Here is a 13,709-nt window from a genome sequence, read left to right on the forward strand (position 1 = left end):
TGGTGCACAGTGGGGGCTGAGCAGGCAGAGGGCTCGACCCTGACCCTTCCCTGGACAGGCCGATGCCTTTGCTCCGGCTCCGTGGACCCCGTTCCTGTCCCCCCTCTGCGTCTCTACTTATCACGAGGGGGCGATGGGAGGAAAGGGAAGGCCCTACGTTCTGAGGCACCGCCTCGCCTGCCCCCTGGCTCGGAGCCCAGACCGTACCTTGTTGTCCTGCATGTCTCGGTTGGCCCCATTTTTCAACAGCAAAAGGGTCGCCTCCACGTTATTGACAGCAGCTGCCCAGTGAAGAGCAGATTTTCCTGCATGGAAGAACAGTTGTATGAGCAGACAGAGCAGAGAGACGTGTCCTGCTCCTGGTGTGAGGAAGCATCGTGACTTGTACAAGGAAGCCTTGAACTTCCCGGAGTGCGGCAGGAAGCCGGCTCTCCGTGGGGGCCCATAGGGCAAACCTGAACATCGTCTTCCTTTGCTCTGTTCTAGAAATATTTTGGTACAGGCTGTTTATCCTTCAGAAGACTTCTAGGGGAAGGGATCATTGTCTGTGGCCCCGTCCTCCCCATGGCAGAATCTACGCTGCCACACACTGGCGACAATAACCTTATTGGGCTATCTCACAACGCCCCCGGTGAGTTCGGTCTCCTAAGTCCTTACAGCAATAGTGGATGTCAGGGGACCCGCACAGGCAGGCCTTTTCCGAGGTCCGAAACCTGCGCTACAGTCCCTTCCCATCTTTATCCTCAGACCCGCTGCTCAGTCCTCTGAGCTCAGTATGTTACAAGGAAGAATGAATGAATGAATGAATGGACGGACGGACGGACATTGGATCTGGATCTGAGACGGGTCTTTGAGGGTCAGATAACCATGCTCCCCGCCCCCTTAGAGGCACGCTCTGCAGGTCAGACTCGAACGCCTGCCTCCCGCCCCTACCATGGTCGTCCACCGCGTTCACGTCTGCTTGGCAGCTGATCAGCTCTGCCACCATTCCCTCCACGGCCAGGCGAGCGGCCAGGATCAGGGGTGTGGTGCCGTCATTCATCCTGGCATCTAGGTCGGTTACTCGGTTGCGGATCAGAATCTACCGGAAGAGAAAGTACGGAAGAGAGAGTCACTTGGGTAAAGGGTACGATGATGCTAAGAGAAGACACGAGGGTATCGCAGCTGACGCTACACTGTGAGTTCCTGGAGAAATTACGAGAAATGTCTTGTCATTTTCGTGCCCGAGTTTCTACCACAGTCAAGCGACAAACGTTTGCTGAACGAATGAATGAATGAGTGAGTGAACGAGCGAGTGAACAAAGGGATGCTCGAGACAGCGGCTCACGCAAAGTGAAGCACGGCTACTTTCCACGGAAAGAAGAGGAGGGTGGGAAGACGGCACCGCCTCAGTGACGATGCACGTTTAGGACAGTTCACAACGCTTCCGATTTCTTCACAAGGGGAGCACACCCAGAACACACGTCGAGACCGCCTGGGAGCAGGCGGAGACCCAGATGGTCAGATACACCCACAGGCAGCAGCGGACACCGTCAGAGACTTCGTAGCAGGCATCGCTCCCGTCTGATCTGCACATGTGGGAGGAGCTCTGGCACATCAGAAAAACACGGAGATGAAAAATCGGAAGACCGCTGTCGCCTGTCACCGTCTGGCTTGGACAATCAGGTCAGTTGCCCTGCCTCTCTGTTCGCTTTTCCGTCTCGCAAGCATGACTCCGCCATCGGCCTCGTTCTCTCAAGAATCACTGAATGACCGTAACAGGATGAGACGTTCTAGACCCACAGGGAGCCAGCTCTTCCCGTGTGCTCACCTGGAAGACACCCTGGGCGTCCGCTGCCACTGCAGCGTGCAGAGGGCAGCGGCCCATGTTGTCCTGGGCGTTGGCGTCTGCGCCCGCGTCCAGGAGGCGCTTGGCGGCGTCCGCCCTCGAGTAGCGGGCTGCAAGGTGCAGGGCCATCTCGCCGGTCCGGTCCGTCTGGGCCTGGAGGCTGGCGCCCTGGTAGACCAGGTCCGTGATGATGTTGGCCGAAGAGTCCTCCGCGTCTTCGTCTTCGTCGCTCACGTCTGAGCTGCCTCCTCGGAGAGAAGCCAGCATCAGGGGGGTGCACCCATCTATAAGAAGGAAGATGCCAACAGTACTCAAGGAGGAGAAGGACATGCACGTTCGTTAATCCTTAGTGGAACAGTTCAACCGGAGTAAAGGATTCCGACTGGGAAAAGACCCCGTGCTTCTGGTGCTAACGGGCAGTTCGTTACTCATGTGCCACCTCCTTTTCCTCTGATAATGTCCTTTCTGTGAAGAGCAACGGGGAAGCGAGTCTTTCCAAGCTGGGGGTTCTTCTCTAAGTACAGCCAGTTTTCCTGTTTAAGTTCCTAAGTGCTATGCTTCTTTAAAAGGGGCAACATTTAAAAATATCCACTAGTAATAGAACTGTAGGCACTAAGGTATCAGCGAAGCTAATTCCCTGTCCTTCTGCTTGGGGTATTATTTTTCTATCCTATTAAAACCCATCCCACAGAATCGGCCTATTTGCTCTCAGGGATGCTACGTGCGAAGCAATGCGAAATCCTCCTCCTCCTCCCCACACGAGCTTCTGTGTTCTGCTTGCCTGTATTCCTCAAGCCTTCGTTTCCTTTGTGCAATGGGCAGGGGGCAATCACCAAGCAGGACAAGCAGGGGAATGCCAACAACACAGAACCGAGGGCAGCTGTGGCCTGGGGGAGGGGGACGGCGAGGGTGCTGACCTGGGCCCCGGACGTTCACGTCCAGCACGTCCACCTCCTGCTCGGCCTGAGGAGGGGTGAGAGCCAGCGACGGAGTCCTACGGATGTCTGCGGCTTCGAGGTGCTGCTGTGTCCACGGACGTCGGTCGATGGGATCATCTTCTTCCGAGAGCAAAGCCTCATCTTCAGCCTGAAAGGGGAAGACAGCTGTCCCCATCGGCCTGGCCCAGCACCGGGAACTGCGAGCATGGAGCTGTCCGGTCCTGCGCCCAGGCCCCTCTGCCCTCCCCACGGCCCTCACGCCATGGCTCCTGTCCACCTGTCTTGCATCATCTGTACGACCGTCCCAACCTCCTCATCTCAAACTCTGGCCTTCAGCCTTAACATGTGACCCGTCCTACCTGTGCTACCTGCAGCCCCCCGAGCATCATTTTCTTGCTTCTGGGCTTTGCTCACGCTGTCCCCTCTGCCTGCCAAGGTCTCTCCCAATTCCTTATCTGAACTGACTCCTACCTCCCCTTCAAATACACATAGACTTTAATTCCTCTTCTTGGTACTAGAAAGCACACTCTGCTTACCTCTACCTGACTGACCACAGGTTTGGCGCTCATTGGGGACGACACAACTGTCGCCACCACTAGACTGTGAGGTCCCCGAGAACAAGGAGCGAGCCTGGCTCGCGGCGGCCGCCCGCACTGCACACAGCGCCCAGCACACCACGAGCACTCAGGAGCTATTTTCTGAGCAATAGTTGTTATGATTTAAAAAACAGCTACGCTTTATTGAATATTTAATATACGATAGAAAAGAGGCAAGGCACTTGGCACGTGTCACTGCATCTAATTCTCACCACGACCCAGAGGAAAGAATTACTCTTATCTCCATTTTATAGTTAAGGGTAATTAAGTACAAAGAGGTTAAATAATCTGCTAGCTACTAAGTAGAAAAGTTTGGGACCCGAGTCCAGTTCAGACTGAGACTCAGCAATGTTCTTGGCTGTTGTGCCATGCTGCGTGCCTGCATTCCTCAGGCTGCCTTAGAATATCCGTGGGACACACACATGCCCCAGGCACAGACGGATGGACAGCCATAGACGGACCTTCTGCTTGGGGTCTCCTTTCCACATCGGCCGTGTCCGGTCTACCTCTTACTTCTAAATGGTTTTAAGTTTCCTGGGCTCCCGGTGAGAAGCCTCCAAACTTAATGGCTGCTGGCTTTCTCCCACTGTTTAATTCCGCCTTCCCTTCCAGAAGGAGACGAGCCCAGACAAGATACAGGAGAGGTCTAGCCACGAAGGAAGTTTCTACTTACACACCTTATTCGACTACCATCTGCACGATACTGCAGGGAGAGGCACGTTTGTTTGGTTATTCTGAGAGTTCTTACTAAAAAAGTGTGTAACCCGAGGCCATCGACAATCTAAGGATTCCAGCCTTTCATGGTATCATGGGACATCACTGCCTGGGCAGCACGTACAGACTGCCACTCGCCTGTGGGACACTCTGGCTACCCAGCACAGAAATTTGAAACGTGACCAGATAACGGTGACAGCGATGGTTCTACCATGGCCAACTCACCTTGGCTTTCTTTGCCTGGGGCCCTTCATCGTCGACCCAATGCTCACTCGTTCCCGAACCAATCAGATTAGCCTCTGAGACTTGCACGGAGAGGTTTCTGATAGGACAGGATCGTGAAGGGGACAAATGAGAGCAGAGGTGACGTCATCAGCCAACATCGCAGTTTCCAATACGTTTCCCGCCATGCCACACTCCCACTGTTAGACTTTCAGGGGCCCTGGCCCAGAAAGGATGGCCGGCATTTTCGACCCGAGGAGACATCCTTTCCTTTCCCACTGATCCAGAGCTTACGACCAAAGGGCCTGGACACAGGAGCTGACACCAGGGTGACAGTGCGTCCGTGACGGAAGCGCCCGGGCTCCGGATGCGTTTCCACCGCGTTCGGGACGCACGACCACGTGGCGTGGCCAGAGCTCAGAATTTAAGATCGTGACGCGCCACGATCTGCCCTTCGATCTACCCCGCTCATTCCCCGTGACGAGCAGCTCGCCGGCGCAGGCTCGCTCTTACTTCAGCCCCACGGCGTCCTGTCCCACTGGCTCACGGCGCTTGTGATTGCTGGAGTCCCGGCGCAGGGTAAAACCTTCGGGCAGCCAGAGGGAGCCATGCTTCCGCTTCCGCTTCGCCATGATCACCCCCAGCAGGAGGATGAACAGGATGATGACGACGGCGACGGCGAGCAGGTAGAGCAGCTGAGTGCGTTTGGGAGCCAAGGATTCACCTGAAATGCAAGGAGACGAGGAAGCGCCGCATGGGACACGCGCTGCTCGGCCTCAGCGTTGCGTGTATTTAGAGGGCGGCTTCGGCCTCGCCGGCCCCGAAAAATAGAGCTGTGCCCTTTTCTCTTTGCCCCCAAGCGACAGCCCCCACCCCTCAATACTTCCTCCTTAACGGCGGTCTACTCACTGACGACAGACACGAGAGGGTAGGACAGGGTCCCCTGGATGGCGTGAGAAGCCAGCAGAGCTGCTGCCGCGTCTGTGTTCTTGAAGCACTGGTCTGAATCCTGAACACACTGGCGGTTGTCAATTTCCAGAAACACCTTGGAGCTGGGGGAGCCGGGGAGAAGACGAGGCGGGGCGGGGGTGAGTGAGCCGAGTCAGGAGTCGCGTGAGCGACTGCCTTCCTCACCTTAGCATCGGCCTCCCCAGCTCGGTGACGCTGCCTCCTCTAGAAAGAGCTCGGAAATGACAGTATTGTCCCTTTGGGCCCTGAACACTAATTCCCACTTGGGGGACGTCGTGCCTGCCTTGGGCGGGCTGAGGCCGAGCCTCTAACTCAGGCAGCACCGGTGGGAAAGCAATGACGAACACAGCAGGTGTCGCCGCTCCAGGGGTTCCAGGCGACCCCGGCACAACGTCGGAGCTTCTAGCCTCGAGAGGCCGCCCTGGCACCCCGCCTGCCGCTTGCTCCCGCCCCCCTTCCAGGATCCCGAGATCGAGGCAGACCCCCCTGGACACAAATCCGGGGATGACGCCTGCGTTGCACGTGGTGGGCGGCTCCATCTGTCGGAGCTTTACATTTTTATAGGTTCAGTTACGTCTCCTGTGTATCAAAGTGCTCGACTTGATAAGGTTAAGTTCTAAGAACTCCAAAAAGCAGACACCTACCCGTCCACCTCCTGTTCGTCATCGTCGGGAAGGGACCTGCGTGTCATCCGCTGCTTCTTCATGGCGGCCGACCTCTCGCCGTAGTAGGGGTAGACCATGAGGTCCCCCTGGGCGTCCCGTTTGATGCGCAGGTTGGTGTGCAGCAGGGTGCCCAGCGCCCGCAGGAAGCTGCGAGCGTCCTGGAGCAGCTGCTCAGGTGGCAGCAGCACCACGATGACCAGGGTCCCCTCTGCCAGGTTCTCGGGCTGGTCGGCAGCGCAGTCCAGCCCGTCCCAGCCACACTCCTCGCTGTTGCACCCCTGGTCACAGTGGTTGTCCTTGAAGTGGTCTGCGCAGTATTTGTCGTACCTGGGCAGGGGGAGGCAGAGGAAGCAAGGGGCTCGGGTTAGACTGGGGCTGTCTGGCTTTCCGCCGGGAACGGCCGAGGAGTTTCCTCCCCGTCTTCTGTGGCCCAGGTCAGGGCCTCTGGGAACGCCTCGAGAAGCCGTCCGTGAATCTCCCCCTCCCCCCGACATCGGGGAGTGCATGCAGTCCACGCCCACGACACCAGTGAGGGCTCCCTGCACGACAAACCACGGCGGGCTCACTATGCCTCACAGGCTCACGGCCCCCGGCAGCTCATAACCTTAGGTCAGATTTGTAAACAAAGCTGCATACCTGAAATGGAAATCGGCCGGTCAGGCTTCCTCCTCTATTTTTGTACCTACTGCCCCTGGGGCGGTAACACTGGGCTTTCGGAAGCAACAGGTGCCTCTCGAATGTGCCTCTCGAAATGGATGCACAGCCCCGAACTACCCAGAGTCGCTACACCGCGGACCATGTCCATATGGCCTATTCCTTTCCCAGCCGAGACCGGATCCCAACTGTGGAGGGCGGCGGGGAGACCAGATCTAAGCGTACGGCCCCTTTCAGACACCAGGAAAAAGAAACCGAGTCCCCAAAGCTAAACGACGCACAAACCCCTTCACCCACACCCTCCTCTCCTCCCCCACCCCCGCCCTTGCCGGTGACGCCGTGGGGAACGCCACCAACACGCACGCAACGAGGACAGAGGGGACGCAGGGCAGGACGTGCTCCGGCCGGCTCTTTCGCGCCGCAGGTGTCAGTTCCCTCACCTGCGAAAGGCCGAACAACACCGAGGCCTCCAGGCCTCGCGAGGCTGCTAATTCACGGGGTCAAATGGGGTGGCTGAGAGAACAGGACAGGTGCTCTGCAAAGCATAAGCCCCACGACGGCAGCCGTGACGACCGGGAGGCTCGCGCGGCCCGACCCGGCGTGCGCCTCCTGAGAAATCTAGCCGCGGAAACCCAGCCTCGGGGAAAAGAAGGGGTGAAGAGAGAGAGAGGTACAGACCTTTCCGTCCATCCCGCAGGCAGGTTATGTGGGAGGCGGCCTGCCAGTGGCTGTCACCACTTCCAAACGTTATCTCCCACGGGGCCGTGAGAGCAGCAGGTGAGAAGGCAGAAAGAGGCAGAGAGAGGGTGGTTTTGCCATGGGCATTCCTGGACCTCTGCCAGCAAGGGAGAGCACAGGGCAGCGTGCGATGGGGCAGGGCTGACAGCAGGGAGCAGAGGGCCTCAGGGCGCCCGTCGGAAAAGCAGAGGCAGCTCGGGCGGAAGCGCTGGAGACGTGAGGAGCAAGAGCAGGAAGCCGAGGCGTGTTAGTGACAGTCTCCCTCCGCGTCCGGGGACCCGGGACCCTTACTTGCATGTCTTGCTGCTCCCCTGGCATTCGAAGTTGTCGAACAGGCACTCGGCCGTGTTGCACAGCTCGTCACACTGGTTGTTGATATAATCCCAGCAGGGCAGCAGGGAGGAGCAGTTGGCCCAGGGGTTCTCCATGGTGAGGGAACAGTCTCCCCCGTCCCACTGGCAGGCGTGGCTGTTGCAGGCCTCGTCGCAGACACCGTCCCGAGCTTTGTCGGCGCAATACTGGCTCAGGCAGGTGGCGGCAGGGGTGCTGGTGGGGGCCGTGTAGAGCTCGCAGCGGCTGCCGCGGAACAGCGGGGGGCACCGGCAGGAGTAGTAGGGAGGCTGGCGCTGCGGGGAGCAGGTCCCCCCGTGCTGGCAGGGGCTGCTGGCGCAGCCCGCAGCGCAGTCCTGGGGGTTGGGGCAGAAGCAGCGGGGGCCCGAGGCCGTGTGCACGCACCGCTCCCCTCGCCGGCACTTCACCTGTCCGCAGCTGCTCTGGCACCTGGCCCCAGAGAACCCCTGTGGAAAGCAGCGGACAGTGAGGATGGTGGCCGACTCGGGGGGGCACGCCCCACTGTCCTCGTGACCCCCAGTGCCACACCTCTGGGGAGAAAAGGGTGGGACACTTGGCTAAGATCCCTCCACGTGGCCTCCAGGATCGGGCTCTAGGAAGGGACCTCTAAGTCACCCTGCAGGTCGGGCTGAAGAGTCCATGCAGTGGTGTAGATGCCATCGAATTTAAGAGATCACGTCTAAAGTAAGTCCACAGGTCACGGCGGGATAAGGGTCAGGTGACAGGGTATCTATGAGCAGCTTCCCCAGCCATCATCAGATCACTCGTATAAAGGCTTTATAAGGGGACAAATCACACCAGGAGTTCTGAGTCTCTGAAAAACGGGCCCATGCCAGTTCATTCTTATTCTCCCTGCTTAGCTCAGGCCAGGGTCACTCACAGGTTTCCTCCGGGTGTCTCTCCAAACATAATGATCTCCGTTTTAGGGAGGTTTCAGCCTCCGGCAGTGGCAAAAGAGGTGGCACGACAAATGGCTAAAATCGGGCTGCCTGCGAGTTTAAGCAGCAGCTTGCTCCCAGACGGTCCAGCCAACCCTGCTCCAGTCTGGGCGGCAAGACTGCCCTGACCCTCCGCACAGGACCCAGAAGCTGGGGGCCCAGTCCTGTTCTCCAGAGGACACCCATCCCACCACTTCCTGTGGTGCTTATGAAGACCGACAGCTTAGGGAGCTCACCGTTTCTGGGAACATTTTAACAACTCTGAATGGAAAACTCAAGCACTTTCTTCTGAAGGAGCTAAAATTAGGAAACCTCCCCACCGAGAGGGCTCCCCGTGGAGCTTGGAAAACGAGGCTTTTGCTCTTGGCTCCGTCACAGATGGCACAGAAGAGAGCATGCTCCTTACGCGGGCGACACGCACTTACCGGGGGACAACGACAAATGAAACCATCGGGCATGTTGCTGGCCACGGCACACGTGCCTCCATTCAAGCAAGGCATCTGGGGACACACGTCGACGAACGTTTCGCAGTGACGACCTCGAGGCAGAAAATGAAAAGGAGTTTTGAAAGGCAGAAGTAATCGCTGCAAGTCGTCAACCAGGACACTGACCGCTACAACGTGCGCCGGCCAAAGGGTCAGAGACGAGGCGAGGGGACAAGGGAACAGGGCAGGCGGAGAGAGTGTCACTGGGTCTCGACGCAACTGACCTGTCATGGCTCAGGCCAGGCCCTCGCCTGTGTCACTGACATGACAAACGCACATGGCACTCCTTCCCCACAGCCTCACACGACAGGGTGGATGTGCGAAATGACTAACGTCATCAAAACAGAGAAATGGCACAGCTTTTCTTGAAGGCACTTAGTTGCCATCAGTCAAAAGAAAGATTTAGAAACTGTTCTTAACATCATCTACTTCATGGGAGAGGCTACGAGGCTACATCAGGCCGGTACCTATAAATGTGATTTGCAACTTACAGGGAGTTTTCATCTGTAACATCTCTTTTCAGTCATTTTTTAGCCTTTCTGTAACCTGATCAGCACTGCTTTAAAACACGCTTTTATTTCTTAGAGTTAATTTTCTCCAGAAACAATTCTAAAGCAGACGGTATCTCAAGGCCACCGCTCCAGGATAAACTAAGTGACTGAAATCGTGGGAGACACAGGCAGGCGCAGCTAGGGCCCCTTGGCAGACAGCCGGGGACAGGCCCCATCTGGCCCATGTCACCTAGGGGAGAGGTGTCTTTAAGAGGGAAATTCAAATAGTGATAATTCTGGCCAAAGAGAATCAAGAGGCAAGAGTTAGAGATGTCTGCCTCTTTAAATCGCAGCAGCAGCCACTAACCAAAGGTGGGTCTCAGGATCCTGGGGCCCCTTGAGTCCATCCCGGCAAAAGCATCGCAGAATAATTACAACCAATGTGCTGGGGCCGGGCGGGGCGGTAAGTGGGTCTTTTTCACCACAAAGCAAGGAAAACACATGAACACTGCTTCCTGGCTGGGGGACCCTCACCCAAGGTGGTCCCTATTCCTCCCTTCACCTGTTTCCCCCTTTCTTTGTAGGGAGGTGCCTGTCGGTGTCCCAGATAAAGGCGGCCTCAGAGGCAGTGAAGCCAGCAGAGCCAGCTTGGCCTCTCTGGCTAACAGGAGGCTGCAGGCGGGCTGTTCACAGTCCTGCCTCCACAGGCATGACACCATAACGGACTGTGCGTCCAGGCATCTTTCATATTGCAAGATCCTTCCCAGTCTTTGTGACATTCCAAAGTTCTGAAAGGTCACATATCTTTAAAACTGGAAGAAGAAAGTCTGGAGATGGGCTCAGAACGCAGCAGAGCCCAACTTGCCACGTTGTCGGTAAGGGGACCACAGCAGCCCACTGTCTGTCTCCCGAGCGATGGCACTACAGCGTAAGATTCGCAATGACCCCAGAAATGCTCCATGGATTTCTAAGTTGAGTATCTGATGATACTGCCACAGTTAGACACTAACAACTATTTTAGTCACCAAGCTGCCCTTTTCTGGAAGTCACTAGTAAGTGCCTATGATGAAGCTCCTGTTCTGAGACCACACTTGGTCATCTTCATGATCTGTGATGAAGAAAAGCAGCTTGAGAAACAGCAGGGAGTGTGGCCAAGTCTTAGCCCCATGGGCCACTCGTGACCGCTGCAGCTCCCCAATTCAGACCCTCATCAACTGGTTAAACACACCCCGACTTGGACCCACTCCCCCTAAGCGTCCTGGAAGATCCTGAGCCTCTATAGGTCCCAGAGGTGGAAAGAAGGTCACAATGGCAGTGACGTCTCGGTGAGTCAAATCCTTACATGCCAAAGCAAGGCAGAGCGATGAAACCGGAGTTAGATGTAAGGATCCTGAAAACGAAATGTTATTTTGCTCACATGAAGAGTTCTGTGGGTGGATGGTGGTGACAGCTGCACAGTGGACGGTGGTGACGGAAGCACTTTGTACCCACATGCACGCCGGAAAACGGTTAAGATGGGAAACTATGTTATGTGTACTTACCAAATTAAAAAAGGTTATTTTACTCAACTACCCCCAACATGTTTTTTTTATATATATATTTCGGCTCAGTCAGTGTATAACAAAAGAGAAAACATGTCTCAGGAGAAATGAAAAGGTAGAGAGTGACTGTAACGTCCAAGGAGCACAGGCCCAAGAAAGAACTGGGCCCTGACTCAAGCTAGTCTGGTTTTTCGCATCTAAGAAAAGCTGCGCGTGAGTCTGGGAGATGTCGCACAGGACCCAGTCCCCCATTATCCGCCCCGCGGGGAGTCTGGCGAGGCTCTCACCGGTGAAGGCGCTGCGGCAGACGCACAGGTAGTCGTTGACGAGCTGTACGCAGTCCAGGCTGCCGTCAGAGCTGCAGGGGCTGGACAGGCACTCGTTGATGTCCCCCTCACAGCGCTCTCCAGCAAAGCCGGGTAGGCAGCGACAGCTGTAGCCCCCAATCCTGTCCACGCACTGACCGCCGTTAAGGCAATGAGGACCCTTGGCACAGTCATCAATGTTCTCCTCACAAAGCAGGCCTGGAGGAGAGAGAGGAGAGGCAGTTACGACAATCCTTCCAGCGAGGGACAGCCACCCTCGCTGGCACTGTCACGACTGACCGGATGGCACTCCTCACCCTGTGGTGGGACCTCTGAGGCCAGGCAGGGCTGAGCACACTCTTGACCCACAACCACCTCCATCCTCCTGGCAACCAGTGAGAACGAAGGACGAGATATGCCCAGGGCCTCATGTGGACTCACCCCCCACTCGCTGAAGCCGTCCCCATGGGGCAACTGCCATTATCCGCCCCACCTGAGAGACTAGGAAACGGGGGCTCAAAGAGACTCGTTGTTTTTCATTAATTTATCTGTTTTAATTAAAAATATAAAAACAGTTCAAAAGAGAACATAAAAATAAATAGAGATGATAAATACAGTATGTTAAAATATCAGTATGAATTGGAAGTAAATTTTGGGTGACTTTTTAAAGTTTAATACCCACCGACTTTTTCCCTGTAAAATAGTGTAAGTATATAGTTCCTTATTTTAAAAACATAGAGGGAACTATCCTGTTGAAAGTTCAAAGGTCATTTTATTTAAAACAACTCATTTAATGAACTAGAAATGTAAATGAGCCATCTAGTATACATGTCTATAAATGCTTTTGAGAAAGAAACAAATCAATGACTATTCTAGAAATGATCCCATGAACCACCAAAAAAAATTACACAAAAAAAAAGTTCTGTAGTCCAACCATTTGCATTTATAGTATACGCTAATACAAGCAAGACTAATGAAAAGAAAAAAAAAACAACGTAAGAAAAGACCTCATTTTCAATAGCAGTAGCAAAAGATAAACTATCTAGGAATAACCTTCATAAGAAATATACTACACCTATATGAAAACTTCGAAATAGAAAGACACAGAAGGAGACTTGAATAAACGGGAAGACACTATGATTTGGTTAGGAAGACGCCTCATCATAAAGATGTCAGTTTTCTCTACGCACATTCCTAAGTTTAATGTGACCCCAATTAAAAATACCAACAGGAATTTTTAATAGACAATCTGATTCTAAGTTACATGGAAAATTAATGATAACTAGAGCCTGGAAAACCCTGGAAAAGATCTGGAATAATTAAAATCTCTAGGGTGGTTCTGATAAAGTAATAGAACGGCAGAACGACAACAAGAAAAAAGTCCAGAGAGACTCCTGAACACGCACGGGAATTCAGAATTTGATGAAGGTGCCATCCCAAGTCATTGTATAAAAGATCGAATATTCAGTAAATTGTGCTGGGACAAATCAGCTGTGGGGTTGCCCCAGTATTCTAGTACTTGAAAATATGGGAGATTCTCTTAGAATCTTAGCATGTGGTAGGTGTTACTGACTAGGATTCGAAATCCAGAAGCCAAAAAAAAAAAGATTGATAACTTCAACCTGATTAAAAATAAAAAGTTCTGCATAAAAAAAACATCGCCATAAAGACAATCAAAACAATATGTTGAGAATATATATTTACATCTTATATCATAGACAGCTAATCTCTGTAAAATACTAAGATCAACAACAAAAGGGAAAAAAAGGATACAGACGTGAAAAGAAAAAGGAACACCAAATGACTCTTAACTGAGACTATGTTCACCCACGCCGAGAAGCAGGCAGGCTCATACAACGTAATTCAGTAATACCAACCAAAATTACAAACACACATATTCTTTAATCCACTAATTTCCTTTCTGAAAATTTATCCTTCAAATACATTTATACACATGCAAGAAAACCAAAATTTCCATCACTAGGGCACTGGTTAAGTAAAATATGGCATGCCCATAAAAGGGAATTCTACAGGATAAGAAAAGATTAAGGAAGTTTTATATTTTGATGTGGAAACACTTCCAATTAAGCGAAAAAAAAAATCAACTGCAAAAGAACATGTCTGATATTCTATCTTCAGAGTAAGGAGTGGGAAAGATAAAAATATCTTTGTATTTGGCTTCTACATAATTCTGACAAGTACATAAACCAACTCTAGAAAGATACACAAGAAAGTTTAAAAAAAAAAGTGGTTACTTGCTCGTGGAAGAGAGAA

The 13,709-nt window shown here is 53.6% G+C and overlaps 1 protein-coding gene across 1 annotated transcript in view; it reads right to left on the reverse strand.

Moving 5' to 3' along the window:
- The window catches only part of NOTCH2 (notch receptor 2), a 142,828-nt gene that overhangs the window by 5,246 nt on the left and 123,873 nt on the right, over positions 1 to 13,709 (reverse strand). Inside the window, exons 23-33 of the mRNA XM_039841353.1 lie at positions 11,418 to 11,654; positions 9,039 to 9,151; positions 7,616 to 8,121; positions 5,912 to 6,259; positions 5,208 to 5,350; positions 4,812 to 5,022; positions 4,302 to 4,398; positions 2,746 to 2,914; positions 1,811 to 2,112; positions 934 to 1,081; positions 208 to 305 (exon numbers count right to left, since the gene is read on the reverse strand). Of these exons, the coding sequence (XP_039697287.1) occupies positions 208 to 305; positions 934 to 1,081; positions 1,811 to 2,112; positions 2,746 to 2,914; positions 4,302 to 4,398; positions 4,812 to 5,022; positions 5,208 to 5,350; positions 5,912 to 6,259; positions 7,616 to 8,121; positions 9,039 to 9,151; positions 11,418 to 11,654 (2,372 nt within the window). The remainder of the gene's footprint in view (positions 1 to 207; positions 306 to 933; positions 1,082 to 1,810; positions 2,113 to 2,745; positions 2,915 to 4,301; positions 4,399 to 4,811; positions 5,023 to 5,207; positions 5,351 to 5,911; positions 6,260 to 7,615; positions 8,122 to 9,038; positions 9,152 to 11,417; positions 11,655 to 13,709) is intronic.

Source organism: Pteropus medius, unplaced genomic scaffold, assembly GCF_902729225.1.
Source record: "Pteropus medius unplaced genomic scaffold, Ma_sr-lr_union100, whole genome shotgun sequence".
Classification (NCBI taxonomy): domain Eukaryota; kingdom Metazoa; phylum Chordata; class Mammalia; order Chiroptera; family Pteropodidae; genus Pteropus; species Pteropus medius.